This window comes from Anguilla anguilla, chromosome 5, assembly GCF_013347855.1.
Source record: "Anguilla anguilla isolate fAngAng1 chromosome 5, fAngAng1.pri, whole genome shotgun sequence".
Lineage (NCBI taxonomy): Eukaryota > Metazoa > Chordata > Actinopteri > Anguilliformes > Anguillidae > Anguilla > Anguilla anguilla.
Window position 1 is genome coordinate 14,200,874 of NC_049205.1, and position 21,156 is coordinate 14,222,029.

At 41.7% G+C, this 21,156-nt stretch overlaps 1 protein-coding gene across 3 annotated transcripts in view; it reads left to right on the forward strand.

Annotated features, from left to right (window-relative positions):
* The window catches only part of LOC118226931 (disintegrin and metalloproteinase domain-containing protein 33-like), a 101,422-nt gene that overhangs the window by 60,699 nt on the left and 19,567 nt on the right, over positions 1 to 21,156 (forward strand). For all 3 annotated transcript variants that reach the window (XR_004765127.1, XM_035416932.1, XM_035416930.1), the window contains exons 5-12: positions 4,619 to 4,695; positions 10,479 to 10,662; positions 12,376 to 12,441; positions 14,395 to 14,466; positions 16,436 to 16,602; positions 18,335 to 18,419; positions 19,220 to 19,362; positions 20,231 to 20,408. Coding sequence is in view for 2 of the 3 variants with exons in the window: in XM_035416932.1 (XP_035272823.1) it covers positions 4,619 to 4,695; positions 10,479 to 10,662; positions 12,376 to 12,441; positions 14,395 to 14,466; positions 16,436 to 16,602; positions 18,335 to 18,419; positions 19,220 to 19,362; positions 20,231 to 20,408 (972 nt within the window). In the remaining variant the exon portion in view is untranslated. The remainder of the gene's footprint in view (positions 1 to 4,618; positions 4,696 to 10,478; positions 10,663 to 12,375; positions 12,442 to 14,394; positions 14,467 to 16,435; positions 16,603 to 18,334; positions 18,420 to 19,219; positions 19,363 to 20,230; positions 20,409 to 21,156) is intronic.

Sequence of the window (21,156 nt, forward strand, 5' to 3'; positions counted from 1 at the left end):
CTCATCAAGCAGCAGCCAAGGGCAGGAGGAATCCAATGAAAACTGAGGGAAGCAAGACTGAGCTAAAACCCAGTTCAGCTATGAGCAAGTGTGCTTTGACAAGAACAGGTTTCGCTATCCATTTCTTACTTACGTATAGGAGTAAGAAAATGTGTGCGCCACTAGAATGTTAACCTTCATACATTTTCCTTAGAGTGGGTGAAAAATGGCAAATTCCTTAAAGTTCACGTCACACAGATACAGAAAAAAAATCTATATCGAGCACGGCAGCCTCTCTTTTTCCACTAGTGAAGAATGTGTTTTTGTAACTTTTGTAAAGCCCAGAGATGTTTTTCAGAGTGGTACTTGACCTTTATCAATTCTGTATCCTGACAGAAATAGAAACATCTCCAGTCCTATTTGTGCCCACTTACCAAAACCCCGGTATACATTTTAAATGACTTTATCTGTCATTATTTCTGCAATCACCTGTCATTACCTGTTATCTGTCATTATTCATAAGGCGTACTCCAGGATTCAGAATAGTTTGTCTCTGGCCTGTTAGTTTCTTGCCAAAAGAAGAGAGTGGCATTTTTTAAGCTCCTCTTGCAGAACTTGACTCTAGTTCAGCAGGCGTTCTATTTCTGCTCCATAAACAGCTGTCTCTCACTGCGCGCTGTCATATTCCGGTCTAGGCCTTGAATAACCTCGGTAATAACTGCGCCTCAATCAAATTAAATTGATTGGCCTCCGCTTTTCCCCATGCGAGAGAGCAGATGCCCTGAGGATGCCAGCACACTGATCGTACCCAGGGGAGCCCTAGCTTTGTGACTCTCGCTTTGGTATTTAGATGGACGTGTAGCCTCCGGGCTATTCCAAACTTCCAAATCGACCAACGGCAAGTTTTTAGCATGCTGGTTACAGAAAATATGTGCATTGTGCGTACAGTGGGGTCCTAGGCATAGAGCATTGTGGTATAGGGTAGGAGACCGCAGGCAGGAGACACTGGGAACACCTGTCTGGGGTGGAAGTGCATGTTTCGGAGCCATGCTGAACAGGGAGAAATTCATACATTTGCACAGGCAATTTGATGCATGAGCTACCAGGGGAAACCAATTAGGAAAGCACTGAGGAAGTGCGATTAACCTCTTCAGAGCAGATCAAAAGGCAAGCAAGTAGAAGCAAAGGCTGTCATGGGCAGACTCTAAAGGAGGAAAAAAGAAAAGACATTGAAAGGGGGAAAGAGATTAAACAGGTGTGCCAAGTATTCATCAGACAGCCTGATCAGAGGCATCTACGGTGGCCATATTTAAAATAATTTCCATGATTTATGATTGTATGTGATAATTCAAATGATTCTTTGACCCAGATTCACATTGACTGTCTCAGATTTGAGATGGGAATTACATATTTTCATGCAAGACATTCCTGAGCTTTGATGTGGAAAAAAAATAGATATTCCACCTAAAGCTGGTTAAAAAGAAGAACAGACAGATATGTCACCCAGACCGGCAAACAAGTGCGACTTAATTCAGTGGAATTGGTTTGGAAATGCATGTCAACATTCAGTCAATACCATGAGGTACAATCTGCCAGTCAGATCAATGAGGCTTTCTTTTGTGCATGAGATATGCGAAAGAAAAGGCATAACAAGCCTTTCCAAATCAATAGATAATCTGTTAAATCAACAGACTAACTGTGGATAGCATGAACTCAGTCGCTGTTTAAATGCAGACACGCACTGTCACCATCTCTCTGACAAGCACACACCCACGCACACACACACGCACAGACATGCACACACACACACACACTCATAACTCTATAAACTCATTTATAGCAGCAAAAAGCACATTGCAGAATCAGTGCAGTTAAATTATTCCCCTCACATGTAAGGTACACCAATGGTAATATTCAGATGTGAAAACAGTAATTCACAGGGAAAGGTGCATAGGGTCATGGGTACTTATGCTCATATTGTGTGCTATTAATATCTGATTTTATATATGTATTCATAAAATGATCCATAATATAACCCAGGCATTCATATGGAGAGTAACTTACAAGCCCATTGTAGAAAGATACATTCAAAGCACATCTCAGGGCTAACTGGAGTAAAGCAGATAAAGATGAAGAAATGAATGATGTAATAGAATGATTTACAGTAACCTAAAACGAAGTGGTAAACATACGCAGTTGACCGTGTATATTTTGAGTTAATCTTCATGTTGCATAGGTGAGCTGACTAATGGGAATGAATGATACATACCCAATGAGGGTTGGGTGAAGAGAAGTCCACATTGATGTTAACATTCAGAATACATAAACATAACATGAATATACAGTATATGTGAGGACAGAATGAGCCAAATATACAGTAAGTGAGTCACCTGCCTCCTGCCACTCATGAAAAAAAGAAGTAGAACCTTTGGTGGGATGAGAGCAGATGAGAGCAGATATAACATTGAGTGTGTACAAAATGTTGGACATGGTTTCTGGTGCAGAAGAATAGTCTTCTTAGGCATATTGATTAATGAGTGCATTTTTAAAGTTATTTTTGTAAAATCAGGTCCTCCCCAACACAAGGGCGCATGCGCACGCACACATACGTACATACACACACACACACACACACACACACATGAACATGCACACACACCTCCCCCATCGCATGTTGCAGGCTTCAATACTGTTTTCTTCACATCCTGTGCTTTTGCTGTTAGGCTAAATTACCTAATTTCATGGTCTGATAAGCAGCACAAATCCCTTTAAACAGTCAGGAATTGTCAGTTATGCAGCCAATGAAGAGCAGTAATTCGCCAGGTTTTGACATTGAGGGGAAAATCTTTTAAAAATGGTTTTGAGAGACCAGAACAGTGAATGAAATTAAACGAAATCATCACTAGAGAAGTCAGAGGGCGATACAAGCATGGGTAGAATGGAGATCAGAGGTAATCATAGTCTAAGGAACCATTTTAGACGTTAATAGTAATCTCTCTCTCTCTCTCTCTCTCAATGATATGTTTATAGTAATTCTGAGGATAAATAAATAATGCAATAGTTACAATTAATTACATAGTAACATATTTCTGGTATGAGTTATTAATATATTTTGGAATCACTGGCAATTTAGGTTTCAGAGATACTTTTCAAAAAAATACTTTTAATATATGCACTGAAAACCACAGCTCTTAATTAGGATGTCAGGTTTTGGTCTTATACTCTGGAGGTAGGACCACAGTGTGTGCTGGTTCTTGGTGTGTTTCAGGACTTAGAATGATTGATTCAAGTAGGCTAAACAGTCCTAGCAACATGTTTACGGCTCCTAAATTGGCCGTTATTTTGAAGAAACAAGAAGACAGACAGGCCTCCAGGATTTGATTATCACCCCAAAAGTAGCAGTTTCATTTCAATCATATATTGCTATCCCCTTTTATATTTGTATTCTCATGTTATGTAAACTAAGATACACCACAGAGATATTGTCCATAAAGCATGTTCAGATGATGTGATGATAATTATAAGATTAAATAAAATGATTGAAATGTCATTTTTGTAATATTCTTTTTTTCCTGGAGCAATAACAATGAGTGAATATTAATGAAGTCCATGTGGTTTTATGATTCTTTTGAAATCTGGCATGTAATCAGAAAGGCCCATTAGGAAACATATGGACCACAGGCTTATTTGGGTCAAACAGCCAATCCACCTCAAGGTTGTTATGATAGCTGAAATTGCACATACTTGTTTATCTCAACAGTGTAACTCAGTTTGTACCCAACATTCACTCTTTTTCCATGTTCAATGGTTACATGATTAGCACTTAACTTGAAGTACCATTGTAATAATTATTGTGAAGATAATCTATTTAAAACCTTGTTTCTTTAATCAGCCTTTCTTCATTGCGCTTTTATTTTCTTTGACATTGCAAGACTGTCTGAATGGCATCAAACAAGTAATGATGAAAGAATCCATGCCAAAGAAGCGTGACGAGTTATCAAATTTGTCTGAAGGCGATGCTCCAAATTACATTGACGTTGAATTTAAAATAACAGCAGCGTTTAACGGCTTGCGTGTTGAATTGTTGTAGTATGCGTCAATCACGCCGTACCAGTCGAGGCTCGACCACAGTCGCTCACCGGCTGATAGACATTCCCAGGTTTTAAGAGGATAAGACTTCTGCAGTAATCTAGTGAAGGTGCTTGCAGAAGCACACTGTAAGGACGGAATGAGCCAAGCATACTGTAAGCCTGTGAGTCACTTGTCTCCTGCCACTCATGGAAAAAGTGGAACCTGTGATGGACTGAGAGCAGATCTAGCATTGAGTATGTACAAAACGTTGGCCATGGTTTCTGCTGCAGAAGAAAAGCCAGGTCCTGCCCAGCTCACACACGCATACACGCACATGCACACACATACACACACACAAACACACACGCACACACACAAGGCGCTATCTATCTTCACTGTGAGCAGGTAGGGCTGCATTGGTATTGCTCAGGTCAGGTGTGCAGTTGGCACCGCCTCTTCCGCAGAAAGTGATTTCACTGCCTTGCATAGTGCATGAGTCCCTTAACGGCTTTCGGGTATGAAGACCTCTCCTCTTTTCCTTCCTCTCTCTTTCACTCTCTCATTGCAGGACCACTGTTTCTACCATGGCTACGTGAGAGGGCACCCAGATTCCTGGGTCGTTCTCAGCACCTGCTCCGGGGTCCGGTGAGTCACATGACCTGCCATCGTGTTTGATGGGTCCCTAGAGCCATTTTTACTGTGGCTAATTCCATTGAAAGGGCCATAAAGAAAAGTTAATTCACGAAGTTCACCGACAAATATTTACAGTATTGCATCAGTGCATTGCATGCGAATGCTCCCTCAGCTCACACGGCTATAATGCACCAATTAAGCTGTCTGGTAGGGGATGATGAATGACGAGTGCTTGCACTGTGTTTGAGAGTAAAGATTCATTTGGCGATTATAACACATTAATATTGATTAAAATAAATGACTTAAGAGCTATCTGGCATCAAAGCCATAAATAGTGAATGAGAAAGCCAGGTCCTTTGTTGATCTCCCCACATTAAAGAGTCATATCTGTTTTGGTATGTATGAGTGAAACTCAGTTGCAGTATTAATTTGGCCGCATATGGCTGTTTTTTCTTTTTTTTTTTTTGTAAAACATAATTTTTATTTTTTATGTTGTATACTTGTATTGCATACTATTATTTACAAAAACATTGCTTTATACTACAGTACATGCACTGATGCTATACCATAAATGTTTGTCAGTGTGTGGCTCAGTCTCTCAACCCAAACATGTTTTAATGTTGTAACAATGACGCGATTATTAATAGAGACACAAATCATTGTCGTGAGTGGTGTGTGTCACCCCTGGTTCAAGTTGTTCGATTCAGCACACGACAACAGGAGTGTCCAGGCTGGTGCGATTGTAATTCTAACTTCTTGACTTTATTCCCTATAGCAATTTTCCGTGTGAAACTCAGCCGGAATAATAAGCAGCAGCGAGCAGGAAGAGTGCACCAGAGGAGGTGCTCTGATTGTCTGAGCAGAGTGACACCTGGGAGAAGGTCTTCCAGTTCATACATTTACCAAATTACAGGAAAGACTGAAGGAGAAATGGCACTGTCCCCACCCTCCCTGGGAAAAAAAGCTCTCTGATTCTAATGGTCGCAGAACAACTTCCTTTCCAAGCCAAAATGTCACTGCTCAATTTGGAGGGAACGTTGCAATAAACAGAGGTCCAATTGCTACGGCATCAGGTGAAAGGCCTTGCAGGAAAGCAATCTCTTTTCTCTCCGGTCTTCCATTATGGCCGTGTGTTTCGGCACAGGAAGCGGCGGATTTGGTCGTGCGTGTGGAGCGCGGTCACCTCGCGAACTCACTCACGAAGCTCGCACATTGAAATGAGATTCCAACTTCACTTTAACTGAATTTAATTGCATCACCAAATGTGAGTTGTGTAGGAGAGCACAAGTGTTCAGCAGACCTGATCTCAACGCTTGAACTAGATGCAAGTCTGTATTTGAAGTGGGCACTGTCCATCACAGAATAGTCAGTTGTGGTTCACTGCAAACAAATTCGATTTAACTGGAGTAGACCCCAACATAGTCTTGTGCGTTTGTGTGTGTGCCTGTGTGCATGAATGTGCGTACCTGTGTGTGTGCGTGCGAGCGTGTATGTCAAGACTTTTTCTCAAGTCGGTTATCTGAGAAATAGAAGAGAATTTCTCATCTTCCCCTCTACCAGCCTGACGGTCTTTGAGTGGACACCCACTGTTTCATTCCCTAGTTTTCAAAGGATATGACAAAGCAACCATAGGGCATTGTGGAGGGAGAGTGCAATAGTGATGCATCTTCCTTCAAGGCAGGCATCTTGTGAATTCTCAGAACCCGCAGCGATTTTATTAGATGTAGTTACTTAATTAGAGAAACATTACGGAATTGGGGTTTTACAGTTGTCATGAACTGATTTGCCTTTAAGCTCGCTCTGGCACAGTGGCTTGCATTTAAGTGGCTTTAAATTTCCTTAACTGTAAAAAAAGAAATAGGTCTGTACATAAGCGTGCAAAGTACCGTGAAGTTCATCACTCTTCCTTGATGCAAAGATATCGGAGTGGACTAGGCACTGTCAGGCAACTTTATTGAAATGTAAAATTTATGTATTAAAATGTAGCCTTCTTTCATTACTTGTGCTCAGTCACAGATTTCAAACCCAATCCAGCTTTATTAAAACTCCACCAAATTGCCAGCTCAGCAAAACTCAATAAATAAAACATCTTATGATTGTTCCAGCGGGGTGTTTCCTTTAATAATGTGAGGCCATTGTTTTTAAGTGTCATATTTGTCTTTTGCCTGCACGCTTTAATCCTGACAAGCTCTCACACAAACCGTGAGAGACAAACTGTTCTGAAATGCAGACATGCTACTGTCCTTCTTTCTGCTGAGCCTTGGAAAATCACTGCATATGGCTTCCAGGTGTTAGAAGGCCATTTCATGGCTCTCTAGAAGCTATAAAATCACATGATGCATATGAAAGAATAGAAATACAGGAAATAAAATGAAGATAATGAAGACATTTATTTTTTTTTTTTTAATTGTATCAAGGAGAGGTGTTGAGAACCTCGTTTTTGAGTGAGACATGCCAAAAAAAACATTAGGCAGAGACTTCATGTTGTACATAGGCCAATCACAATACAAACTGGCACAATGATTAAGGGGTTGAAGGAGCCATAGAATGGTAAGTACTCAGTTGAGTGGTGCTGTATTTCACAGTGCTGTATTTCTGAGCATACAGGCTTCTGCAGGCATGTTATACTCTGTACCGCTTAATGTCTAACAGTCTGTGAATTCTAGGGTTGCCACAAAGTGGAAACTTTTACGTGAAGGTTTTGGAAAACCATTGGATTTCATTTTAGACACATGAGTCATAAGAAAACATGGTGTTCCAAAAAAAAAATCATATGACATCTTAATGAAGGTGGTGGAGGGAGATTTCAAAAGTAGTTGGCACAATACATTGCATTAAATTTATGCACTTAGCAAGTGTTCTTGTCCAGAGAGACTTACACAGCTTGCCTTACGTACAATTCATTTATACAGCTGGATATTTACTGAGGCAATTCAGGTTAAATACCTTGCTCAAGAGTACAATGGCAGTGTCCCACCTGTGAATCAAGTGCACAGTCTTAGGGTGACAGGATCCCTGACCATTATAGTGCTCTATTTGAAAAGACTTCCATTTTATTTTCTACTTTTACTGTCGCTCCAAAATATATACTTGATCTGCACGGAGTCAGTGAATGGTTTTTTTTAATGCTCTGTGAATAAGTTGATTAACAATTCTGAATGCACTCCTGTGTGTGGAATTGTCACTCACCGCTGCTGTCAAGAGCTGCTCACCAATGTGAAAAGTTTATTTACTGTAAACTGGGCCAAACCATGCAGAACAGCCAGAGAAATGTCCCTCGCAGCAAGCTCCTTGCTAATGCTCGGTTGAACGAGTGAACAACTTGACCATTTTTGAAACCAGTAGACCAACAAGTCGGTACAGCGCTTGCAGTTTAAAATCATTTTTATTGATTGTACAGTACTGATACGAATATTATTACAATTTTAATATCAATAAGCATTTATATGCCATTCACTTTTTTGATCGACTTCCTGGCTTAACACTTGGAGAAACTATGCTACAGTGTCTCTTCTCTATCTATGAGAAGGCTGGCCAGGTTGTAGAATGGTGCGTTTTTGCACTAGGCAGTGATGTAATGTTGACTTTCAGCGGCTGGGAAGGGAACAGGTCTCCTGTAAGTCCCCCGAGAGCCAGACCGGTGATGCCGGTGGAATGAGGCCGGACAGGTAATCAATCCCCCCAATCGGGATGGTCGCATCAGGCCCATCAATCATTGGCAGCCTGAAGGGCGGGCGGTGCCACGGCCTCCGTTGTTCGCCCGGGCCCCCGAGCGCCTCGGAGCGGGTGACGCGGCACCAGAAAAGGGCACCGTATGCTAATTCCGCAGGGCTGTCTTTTCCGTGAAGGACGGGAAGACAGAATATTGATCAACGCGGATGGAAGCGGCTCGTGCGCGCAGTTCAAAGATGGCGAGGCAACAGCTTTTGAAATGTTGCTGGGTTACTGAGTCATGGCCACGTCCATTTTGGAATGGGGCCTGGCGTCCAAAGATGGGAGAAGGTGTCCATATTACACTATTAGCCAGTGTTTTTCTACTCGCCCTCATCTCATCCGAATCCTCAGCCACGTTGTGTATCTCATGTTGGTCTTACTGGCCCACTTTTATTCATTCCTTTGCCATGCTTTGCCAAGAGATGAGGCTATTACACAGATGCAAGAAGACATTACTATTGATTAATGATGGGCTGTTTGGTTGCAGGATATAATGTGAGATATGTTCACCCAGGCATGTGTCAGGGTAATTGCTTGTTTTGATACACCGTTTCAAAAGTAAGATAGTTCCCTCCACTCTCTACGCCTGAAAACACATCTCTTTCTCAGCCATTTCAAAATGTCCTCACCCCAATTCTGTCTTCATTTAAGCTGGGTTGTCTTTCTTCTTAGCTCAAGAGATATATATCCTATATTATGGATTATATACAGTACTATGTGTTATATTCACTGAGAGCATAATTTAAGAACTTCATTTTCTGATCCAAGGTCATACCAGGTCTTTATATCTAAAGAATCACTGCCCCTCCTCTGGAACAAGTTTGTGTGGTTCTCCCACTTCTGTAATCCATGAGATACAGATGTGACTCAGGGTATTCAATACATCCTGTCAGTGTTTCATAAAAAATCACCACCTGGCCCTGTTGGAGAACATTTTCTGTAGACATGTATTACTAACTTTCCTGCGGGAAAACAAATTAAAACTATGCTAATTAAATGTTTTATATTGCATTCAAATTGAGCAAGATTATTTATTTTAAACATAGTGGGTTTATAGTTTTGAGGGTGTAAAAAGTGTAAAAATTCCACCTGCATTGATGTAAAAACTAGAGAACAACATTCATTATCTTTATTACCTCAATTTGCTTTATTTGCTACTGACTAAATTGGGATGTATTTGCAATGAACAACAACAAGCTCTTTCTGAAAATGTGGTATATGTTCCTTCATTTTAATGTGCATTCATTAAAGAGGCTGTATGTATGTGTGGGCAGAGGCGTAGGTGTTTGTTGCTATGTTAATTTCAAATAGAACCATCCAATGGCCTATTGTTAATCGTCTTATTTTACAATTCTTTATTGTAAGTGTTTCTGTGTGTGTGTGTGTGTGTGTGTTTGTGTGTGTGCGTGCATACGCGCGTGTGTGTGTGCATGCGTGCGTATGTGTGTGCATGTGCGTGTGTGTGTGTGTCCAGTCTCTGTGCCACAAGTGGGCTACTGTGGCTAGAGTCTCCCCTGACAAGTAACCCTCATGGAGGAAAGCCAGCTTTGCTTACATATTTTGTAGAGCCAGCCGGTGGGACAATATTGGACAGTCATGCTTCAGACACCCTCTGTGGGACACTATCACAAATTGCATCTAGATCAGGGTTTCTTCCAGACCCTCCTGCAGTTATCAAAAAAAAGTCATATCATCTTGATTCATACTTGTATTTGCATTTGATTTGCAAAGTGTTATCAAAACAGAGGTGAGGGGAAGACACAAGATGTTTGAAGATGCAATTTCTTATATAAGAAGCATTTATATTGGATCTTTGTTTTTGATAAATGCAGTATATGGGATCCCTGCTATTTTATGCTGTGATGTGGACTAAATTATGTATGCTTAAAATCTGTTTTACAGTCCATTTTTTTATACAGACACTTGACTTCAGTCAGAAAGATTGACCTAGTATAAACTGTCTCTCAGAGTGGGAGTAGCTGTTCCACTTGATATGTTTTTTAAGTTTGTATGATTAGGTATGTGTTTGTTGTCGATTTTTTATCATTCCATCTGGAATGTTGTCTTCTCCTCTAATACAGGGGCCTGATAGTCTTGAATGAGAATGACAGCTACTACCTTGAACCAATTAGAGGGCTGGACTCTCCCCATCACATGATCTACCGCACAGAGCATCTGCCAATCAGAGGGGGAGCATGTGGACACGGCCACTGGGTGGGACACACAAGCCTTGTCTCCAGCCTTCTTAAACCTTTGCATCAAAGGGTGAGTAGCACAAGAGGCTATCGCGATTGGTGGCGCCATACAATACCTTAGAGTGGCTAGGGCAGTTCTGAGTCAGTTCTGAACCGGTCTACTGTTTTCAATTTTTTCTTTAAATGAGCTCATCTGGTTATTCTGTGTCCATGATTTGTGTGTGATGAGACAATTTATGTTGTGTACCAGAGCAAATAAGAACATCGGTTAAAGAAATGATTGCGGACTGAAGAGAAAATCAAGCTGGGTGCGAACCCTTGGCAAAGTCTATAAAAATCATTCCCTTGTTTACGACTGGGACCTGTGGGGTACCATTCCATAAAAGCAGACTGTGATTGATGCCTTCAGCATTTCAAACAATTTCTAGCTAATGTCTTGTGAAAATGCCAAAGTTTAACTTGAGCCTGGATTGACAGTCTTATAAAGCAGTCTTCGATATAGCATAGGCTTTGTGTTTATTTAACAAATCAATTGAGAGGCTTTTCTTGGTCCAGGAAAGAAACGTTCATGCTTTCGCAATTTGTCTCTCGCCAGCCATTTTAAAAACACATGCACTGCTCATAAACCGTAGCGGGAGCAACTTAGAACCTTTAGTCTTTCAAACACCTGAAAGACCGCTGACAGTTAGTCAAATCCCCGCCCAGAAAGTATCGCTCTAAGGCATTTAAGAGCGAGAGAGAGGAGCCGGTTTGTGTCAGTTCAGCTAAAAGGATTAAGTGACCGTTACGACCTCTGCTGCTGGATGGGGCTAGAGAGCTTTTACCCCAGAGACACCGTTTGGAGGATTTTCTCTGAAACGGTGCAGTTTTAGGCATTTTCATCCTGTCTGGGGGGGGGGGGGGGGTGCTTCCTTCAAATGAACAGAGGGACATATGGTGTGTTTGGTATCAAATGGCACTGCAGGACCGTGCTTCGCCCATTCCCTACTTTCCCATTCCCAAGACTTCCCCCTCTAGGCACGTCATCACCATTACGTTATATTTGTTTGGCAGACGCTTTTATCTAAAGCGACATACAATAAGTGTATACCGAAGGTCATTGGAACAACAACAAAAACACAGGTCCAAGATGAAATACTCATTATGTAAGTTATCATTTGCCATGAACGCATTAAGTTCAGTTCACACAGTAAGCATAGGCTAGGTCAGAAGGTTATGGTAAGTCAAACTAGGAGGCACGACGACAAGCTGCAACATCAAGATAATGAATGAAGTGCAATGTACAGTAAGTGTTGAATGGAGATGCAAGTGTAACATGAAATTGCTACAGGAACAAATTAGAAGTGATAAGAGCGATGCTAGATTGGGATTGCAAGTCGAAGTGCTCACTAAGCCCAACCTTGCTTGGCTTCAGCCCTCAGGCAGGGGTGGTATGGCTGCTGGCATACCTCCATTCACACCCTTTATCCAATCTTGGCCCGTACTCTATGGTTCATTTGCATATTTTTGTTTTATGTTTTTTACTTCACTGAACAATAATGATGCATAGATAATTAATCATTCTTAAAAATTATGTTATTTTGCCATGCAATATTAGATACAGCTTGCTGCTTAACCCCTGAAAAGCCCTGGTTGCTGCTTTGGATAATAAGCCATGTAAATAACATTATAATAATAGTAATGGCAGAAAATACAGTCAGAAATAAGGTTGCTACACTGTGGTCTGACCATCTGTCTGGCCATTAAGCAGTGATTCAGGGTCTGCCATTACCTGTTATTGCAGGTAAGGCGAAATGCCTGGGGCACCACCAAGTACATGGAGCTCTACATTGTTGCCGACAGTATGCTGGTAAGCAAATGATTTCTCAAGAGTCTTGAAGTGTCCGCTAACCTGGCTAACAGAATGGGCACTGCAGCGTGGTGACTTTGGCCAAATGTCAGCTTAACCTTTTATGATGTTCCACTGTACCTCTGCATAACCTATTTAAAAAGGAAATATCAGATTGTGAGTTTCCTTTTTACATTTTTACAATATATGATTGGTAGATATTATTTTTTTTTGTATATTTTGTATTATTGTTTTGGCAGAATATTGTATGTGGGTATGTTATTCTTAAATTTGATATTATGTTATAGGTGCATGGACCAGATGTGTGTGTGTGTGTGTATGTATGTGTGGATGGATGTGTATGCGTGCAAGTGTGTGTGTGCATGCACATTGGTTCAGTGGGCTAACAAGGAGCATTGCTGAATAAAAGCTCCTAAATAGTGTCTTGAGATCTTCCTTTTTTTTCTGTTGGAATATTGACACGTTACATAACCATACGTGTCAAATATAGTCTTTTCACGCAATAACGTTAGATACCGACTGACTGGTTTGACCCTGTGGCAGGTTGTCCATTGTCTTTCATTCTTGCCGGGCTCATAATCAGCCTGAAGTTGAGCACGCCGCATGAAAGCGTGACCGCCCCCTGCGTGCCACAATGAGTGATGAATTCCATGACAGGATTCAGATGTGAGGAGGAAACAAAGAAATAGGCTCTCTCACCTGCCAAATTGCAGGGTAGACATACTGTAACACGCCCAGTGGTTCTGCCCCCTATCTTACCACGGGAAAGATTGTTATGTGGGAGGGGAGAATACCAAAGAGGCTGCTAGATTGTGCATGGCCACAAGGGTCATTGCAGCCACAGAGAATGCATAACAATCAATCTCCCAGAGGATTTCAGTGGAGCATCTCACAAGATGTGCATCCTAACTGTTTCTTAAACTGTGCTCTAGGACCGGACCAACATTCCCACTGTTCCTAATTAAGGCTGGAACTATGTTGCATTGCCATCAAGAAAACGTCGTGATTAGCTTGGGCTTCACAAAATAGACATACTATTAAAAACTGAAGGGACTTCTGTTTCCTAACGATTTCACACTTCACTTGTCAAAAATCCAGATAATTAAGCTGTCGGGCTTGGCTAGCTTGCCTAATTTTGGAAAATTTCCTTGAAAAACAAATATGGCTGTTAGAATACCAAGCTTGATGAAGGGTTTTGTCAGCAAGGTTTTCAGTTATACGTGAGCCATGTTGAAACCATAAGGGTATGTTGGCCTGTAGTCCTCATGAATAAACTGTAAATATCTATCCTTCATTCGTAGCTGGTAGTGCACAGAAAGCGACAAAACTGTATTCCTATATCCCCTTCAGTCTTTTTGTTTTAGAACAGAAAAATCTCCATGGTATTTATTGAATTGAAAAAAGCTCCACATTACAACAAACATGGAATGGTTTGTCTGAACATTTCACAATTTTTTCTAAGGTAGGCTTTGTTCCTACATCAATGGTTTTGTTTCTGGGAGGGAAATTGAATCAGATTTATGACCTCCTTGTAAATTGCAAAATTGTATAGATTTTTTTAGCTTTGCTTGATTAGAGGATATTTTTCAAAAGTAGAACCAAACAGAAAACTCGAAATCTCTGGCAGAAAAATGCAGTCATTTGGTTGATCGATGTCATTTTCTGTTTTGGGGGGACATTTTTGTGTCTTGTAGTTCTCTTAGTAAATTTTGTGCAAAGCACATTCCTCAGAAGATGAACCTTTTCTGGGTAACATGAGTCTCTTTTCTGGAAATCATTTTTGGCTGTCATTATAATTAGCCATTTTTTCTTTGTTTCCTATCTTTTTTTAGTGTCATTTTTCACGGAGTACCTTCAATTGTTTTCCCAGAATGGCTATTTTAAGGCTTCGAATTTGTGTCCTCGTAATTCTGGATGGCAGTGTAATCCTCTCATCATAATGTTTTAATTTAGTACAGAAGACAAAACAGTGACCTTGGCAAAACGAAACAGAGGATCATGGAGATCGCCAATTACGTGGATAAGGTAAGGCAGGCTCCGCCTCCATTCCTACCCTTCAAGTTTTTCTTTATTTGTAAATCTCTTCTTTTTTTTTTTTACAAAGGATGATATGGGGGACCGTCATCTGTTGTTTCAAATTTAATTGAGAGCATTTTTCTCTTAAAAGGAGCTGTCGTTTTCCTGTCTGTTTTCCCCGTCTGTACATGTGTTCTGACAGAGAGAATATGTTCGCAGATATTGAAGTGGAGAAAAGTGATACATGACTGTGAATTGCCACACCAGAAGTGTATTTTTGTGGTTCAGCTGGATGGCTATAAACTTTAAGAATGCACAAGCTTTGTAGCACGCTGGCCTTTAGGCGTGTTTAAAAAAAAAATGAATACAGCCATACACATTTCCTCGCATTGCTTGAAGTCAACAAGTAAGCAATGGATCAGGTACAGAATATACTGTAATAGCCTGAATCCAGTGAGAACAGCCTGTAAACTAGGGAAGCCTGCTATGTTTCTGTAGCCTACAGTCTACATGCTGCTACATGCTACTGTCATTCACTACATATTAAAACAGAGATCAAGTGCAAATAATACATAGCAAATATGACCTGTGTCTGCAGTAATAAAGCCTATTTCACAAGCATTGCGCACAGTGGATTGCTGTCATTTGAACATGCAATGGTGGTAATACTCTAGTGGCGCTTTAGCATACTCAACGCTAATGTACAGAGCTGGCATTGGGCTTACAGTAGGTGACGAGCAATTGTCTGGGGGCTCATCCATCTGTAGTCCCCCAGGTCCACAATCAAAAACTCCAAACACCAGATGTATGCGTTCCGATATACACTCCACGTTAAAGCTCCGTGAAGCTAGCGACAATAAGCCACAATAAGACTTCCAGCTTTAGGCTGCTCGTTTGTGTTTGCCAATTTTTTCTACCGAAATAACAGCAAGTTTTTGTTGCACTGATTAAGGGATTAGAATTCTGATGGTGATGGCTCACATTACATTTATCAATTTAGAATTCTGAGCATATGCACTTGAAGTCTGATGCGACTTACAAATTGTGTTGTGTACAAACCTGTAGATTACTGCTTGTTAAAGGACTTCATACTGCTACACCCAATTAAAGATGCATGACTTATCAAAACTATTTTGGAAAAAAAAAACATAACTTCATGGATATAATGAATTAATGTTTTATTTATATTACGCTTTATGATTAATTATTTAAAAATGAAATAGTCTGAATTATTTATTCGTTGTTTCAAGATCAGGAGCAAACCGGAAACCTCTAGTATCAATTCTTACCAAAAATAAACAAATGTTTTATGGAGAAATTGTTAAACAAAGTAATTTGAACAAACATTGCTAAGCTAAGTAAAGGGAAAAAAAATCTGATATGTGCCTGTAGACTATGGGGAATTCAAAATGTTATTACAAAAACACAGATGCCAATTGTTGCCAGGGTATAATTTTTATATGAACAGCCAATAATTGGATCATTTGAATTGAACACAATGTAAATCTCCACACAAATTGTTTTCTCCTACGAAAGCAAAGTCTTCTAACTCAGTAAAAGTGGGGTGAAATCAATTCCTCCACCTCCTAATTTACAGATTGGGAACCAAAGACCTTGGTCTCCTGTGAAGACAAAGGATTCTAACTCAGTAAAACTAGGGTGAAATGGGTTCAGAATGTCTACTATATGAATTGAGTTTTAAACATTCACCCAAGGAATTGTTTAAACAATTTTGGTTATAATACCACCTTTTTCCTGGTTTTGAGCGTGGAAAACCCTGTAGGAATACAGAAGACATTTTATTTGCTCTCATCTACTCTTGGCAGCGATTTACCCATGCTTGGCAGGGGCTTACAGATGCATTGTTGCAGAGTGAATTGAGACTGACATTCAAAAATGTACTGCTCTGATAATGTAGTTAGCATGCTAGCACATGAAGGTGGTTGATTGTCAGTGATAGGGGTGTGCGTGGGTCCAGTTCTACAGGGCCCTGAACATCCGCGTGCCGCTGATCGGGCTGGAGGTGTGGACGGACCGGGACCAGTGCATCGTGAGCGAGGAGCCCAACGCCACCCTCTGGTCCTTCCTGCAGTGGAGGCAGAAGCTGAAGTCTCGCAAGCGGCACGACAACGCCCAGCTCCTAACGTAAGAACCGGCACGCCACCACTGATCCTGGATCAGCGCCCGGGGGCCCTTAAAGCTATATGGAACAGTGACCTGCGTCGCATAATGAATATGGAAATATTCTATATTTGTGGTATAATATAGGTTCCATATCGCTTTTTATAAAAAATAGAACCAATCCCCAGATATCTTCATTGACTCAGAAAAGTACATGAAGCCAATAGTAAATGTTAAAGGACTGTAAGGTTTGCCCTTCCGTAATCTAGTTATTTGGTTGCTAAGCAACGAGTTTCATCTCTGAATTTAGCCAGCATTCATGCTGAATCTTGCTCTTTTTTGTTGTTTTTAACTTAAAGGTTGTTTCCTTCTCTGCCTGCCAAGAAAAACACTGGACAGCCCACTTTGAAAATCTTGGGATTTATCGAGGAGTCTTAAAAGATGTTGAAAGTCTCATATTTTTACAGTTGTCTACTTTCAATGTTTCAACATCTAGGGGAAGAATGTTTATGTTAGTGGAAGGCACAATGATGTTTAAAAATGTTGTATGAACATACAATCTTGAATGTTGACACAACTCGGAAGGCTAAAACTGAAGCTATCAGTAATTGTAATTATTTATACAGTATCTTCTTACTGTGCTTGCTTTGCATGTTTTAAACCCGAATTTGGAACATCCTGTTGTGCAAGTTTGTGCACATCGCTGTCTGTCTCTGTCATTTTTTCCAGTTTATATGTCGTAATCTTGTGTTAATCATGTGTTTTGACCTGTAATTCGGAACCCATTCCTGATATACTATAAAATTCATATTCTAGAGGGATTAGTTTGAATATCTAACAACAATAGCTCTTTGACTCTTTGACAATAGCTCTTTTAACGTAGCCCAGTGACTTTCGGTCATTTGGCTTCCTATCCAATCATTATGTCCGAGTGAGAATCAAATTGCTTGTCACCGCTCATGCCCAGAGGTTGAGGGTATTTATTTCTAAGGACAATCATGCAGTGTATCTGGTCACAGACAACGTTGTGACTGTGCGGTTGGCCAAGAACAGCTGCTGACTTTTATCACACCAACAGTGATTACAGAAAGATTTGCACCACCAGCCTCTCTGGATAGATCATTTGTCTGTTCTGTCCTGCATGCTTCAGTGAGTTTGCTAACATTCGCCTGCTTGACTGCCAGGGAAACAGCCCAGCGAAATGAATATAACGCTTTGCACTTGTACGGTATTCCTTTCCGTTGTCAGCATTTTATAATCCCCCTGGTGACGCAAAAACACAAAAAGACAGTGTATAATAAAGCAAGATTGCATTTTTAAAATTCTCTGACACAAGAGGTGTGCGCGCTGCAAGCCGATGTGGTCCCGTGTGCGGGTGTAGAGTGAGGCTCTGTGTGAGAGTGTAAAGTGAGGCTCTGTGCTTGGGTGTAGAGTTAGGCTCTGTGTGAGGGTGTAGAGTGAGGCTGTGTGTGAGGGTGTAGAGTGAGGCTCTGTGTGAGGGTGTAGAGTGAGGCTCTGTGTTTGGGTGTAGAGTTAGGCTCTGTGTGAGGGTGTAGAGTGAGGCTGTGTGTGAGGGTGTAGAGTGAGGCTCTGTGTGTGGTTGATGAGTGACGCTCTGTATGCGGATGTAGAGTCAGGCCCTGTGTGAGCGTTTAGAGTGACGCTCTATTTGAGGGTGAAGAGCCAGGCTCTGTGGGATGGCGTAGAGCGAGGGTGGGAGAGTGTCACGAGGACCTGTGCCAAATTTGTATTGCAGGGGCGTGATATTCAAAGGGACCACCATCGGCATGGCGCCCCTGGAAGGCATGTGCAGCCACGAGAACTCGGGGGGCATCAACGTGGTGAGTACCGCTGGCGGCATCGCTCCCAATTACCACAGCAAGCAACACAAGCCAGGGCGAGAGAGGCCAGCCGCGTCGATACCTCGCCCGCGTTTGATTATCTCCTAACGGGCTCCATTAGCTCCCCCACCACAGCGACTACAGGCTTCCAGAATACAAATTGGCAGGGCTTGCCGGCAGAGCTTGCGCGAAATCATTCCATGTGACCTGGGTTAGGGGTGCAGACCACTTCCTGGGGGGGGGGGGGGAGTAAAACGGTGTCGTGTCTGGTATAACTAAAGAAGGTCGCCCTCAGACGTGCAAAGTCAACACACTTTACAAGCTCTGCAACATGTTATCTTTATTTAAACGGCCTAATGTTTATACAGTCAGGGAAGTCACCATAAACGTATATCCTCTAGGCAACATAGTACACCACTTAGGAGAAATTGCTGTTTCCCATCACACTTAATGCCTTAATGCAACTACTAAAGTTTTACGTTACCAAGGGGTCCATGCTAATACTTGACATATACTGTCTTGGTTTTATGCAGTACCACATGGCCCTCTGTTTTGTTTTGTGTGTGTGTGTGTCTGTGTGTATGTGTGTGTGTTTACATGTGTTTTTTTTTTCCACAGGATTAACCATTTAATTTAATTAGTTGCTGCTAGGATCCTGGTTTTGATGGTGCATTGAGCTGATTTTAAAGAGCGGTGAAGTGTCAAGTTGCATTCTCTCTAGAGTGGTGAAGTGTAAAGTCTCTCTCTCCCTCCCTCTCTCTTTCTCTCTCTCCCTCTTCTTCTGTCTCTCTCCCCCTCAGGACCACTCAGACTTGCCCATCGGGGCGGCGGCCACCATGGCCCACGAGATCGGCCACAACTTCGGCATGAGCCACGACAACGAGGGCTGCTGCGTGGAGGCCACGCCCGAGCAGGGCGGCTGCGTTATGGCCGCCGCCACCGGGTGAGCCCTGGGCTATCCATCATAGCCGCTGTCAGCGGTGGCCGCCATTATTAATGAGCTTCACGGCCTACATGACTGCCTACACCCCTTACCCAATGAGGGAACTGCTCCAGTGCTCCCAACTGATCTGTAATATTATATAGATGGATAGAATCATGTAAGCTGTCACAGACACTTTGTATTAATACTTGTTCAATTTATAAGCTACCAATTCTTTCTGAAATACAGCTGCAATTTGCACTGCTATTAATGCAGTAGCTGTAGTTTATATACACCTGTGGTGCTCTTTTGGTCCGGTGATTCCTGTTGTAGCATGGCAGTGGAAACTTGGAATTAGAGCCGCAATGGCTGCTGGCACAGCGGGAGTATTACATGAATATTTGGATTGCGCTCAGAGCCAAAATGGCAGCAACCATTCGACACATGCATCCATTTGACTAGAAAATGTGTGATATCAAAAATAAAATAAATAAATCTGTCATTTTTATAATGGCAACTGGTCATAAATGACAAAACAATGAAAATAATAATTGTTAATCACTCTTATTTGATGTTATTGCTTGATATCAGTCTCTCAAAAAATAAAACATTTCCTAGTTGTGCTTAACTTGATCCTACTTGTGAAACAATGCTCTAAGACTCAGTTGCCTGTCATTACTACAGTGGATGTGCCTGCCCTGGAATACATCAATTGGGCAGATTTCTCCAGAACAAGAGACGCATATCTAGACCAGTAGTGTATCGTAGTTGCAATGCTGTATTCGTGTATTATTGTAGATCAATTTATCTTCAAGAATTGATTTTAGGATGAGGTTCACCTAAGTGAACCTGAGCTAGCGTAAGTGTCTATGTGCTATGTCTCTGTCAGGCACCCGTTCCCACGAGTCTTCAGCCGCTGCAGCAAGAGGGACCTGGACAACTATTTCCAGAAGGGAGGGGGCATGTGCCTCTTCAACATGCCCAACATGAAGGACCTGGTGGGGGGCAAGCGCTGCGGGAACGGTTTCGTGGAGGAGGGGGAGGAGTGCGACTGCGGAGAGCCGGAGGTGAGACACGGTCACCTCGATGTCTGTGTACAGTTCTGCGAGGAGAGACATTCTTCACCGTCACATGGGGGTTTCCCTAGAGAGGTCCAGGGGTTTGGGTTAGCTGGACCTCTGATGGCTGACTTCCTTTGATTTCCACACAGCTTTTCCATGATTTTATGTCTTTAACAGAATTATACAAACGCTGTGCCATCCTACCTTAAGTTACCCTGGCCTCTGGAGGATGATCTCACCCTCTATATTTGAGTTCCCACCGGGGAGCTTTTTTTTTTCTTTTCGCTGTGCTGTTTGATCGTTTCTTCTTCCCACTGGGGAGTTTTTTTTAGCACGCTTTTTTGGTGGTTCAGGCTCAGTCTTGCCTAATTTCGCCTGTTTTTTGTTTTTCCGTAAAGCATCTTTCTGACGGTGTCAAAATGAAAGGCGAGCAGTCAATCATCGGAACTCGCTAAATAAAGTGATAAAGTTTTTTTTTAGCTTTAAAAATAAAAATGCCTGCCTTTTTGTTTACCTTTGGCATTTTTGATTTATTGGTGTCTCAGAGTGTAAATTATTTATTGATTTTATTGAAACCTGACGCTAAGACAAGCAGGAATTTGTCCCATGAGATCAAGAGTTTTCTCTCTACCACTAACGCCTGTAGGCCTATCGCTGTCACTTTTGCATCTCAATTTCATACTCTCTGGGGGGGCAGGGTTGATCCATGTTGGAGCTGTTTTGTGAAACAATGTCATGCATGGGAGAATATTCC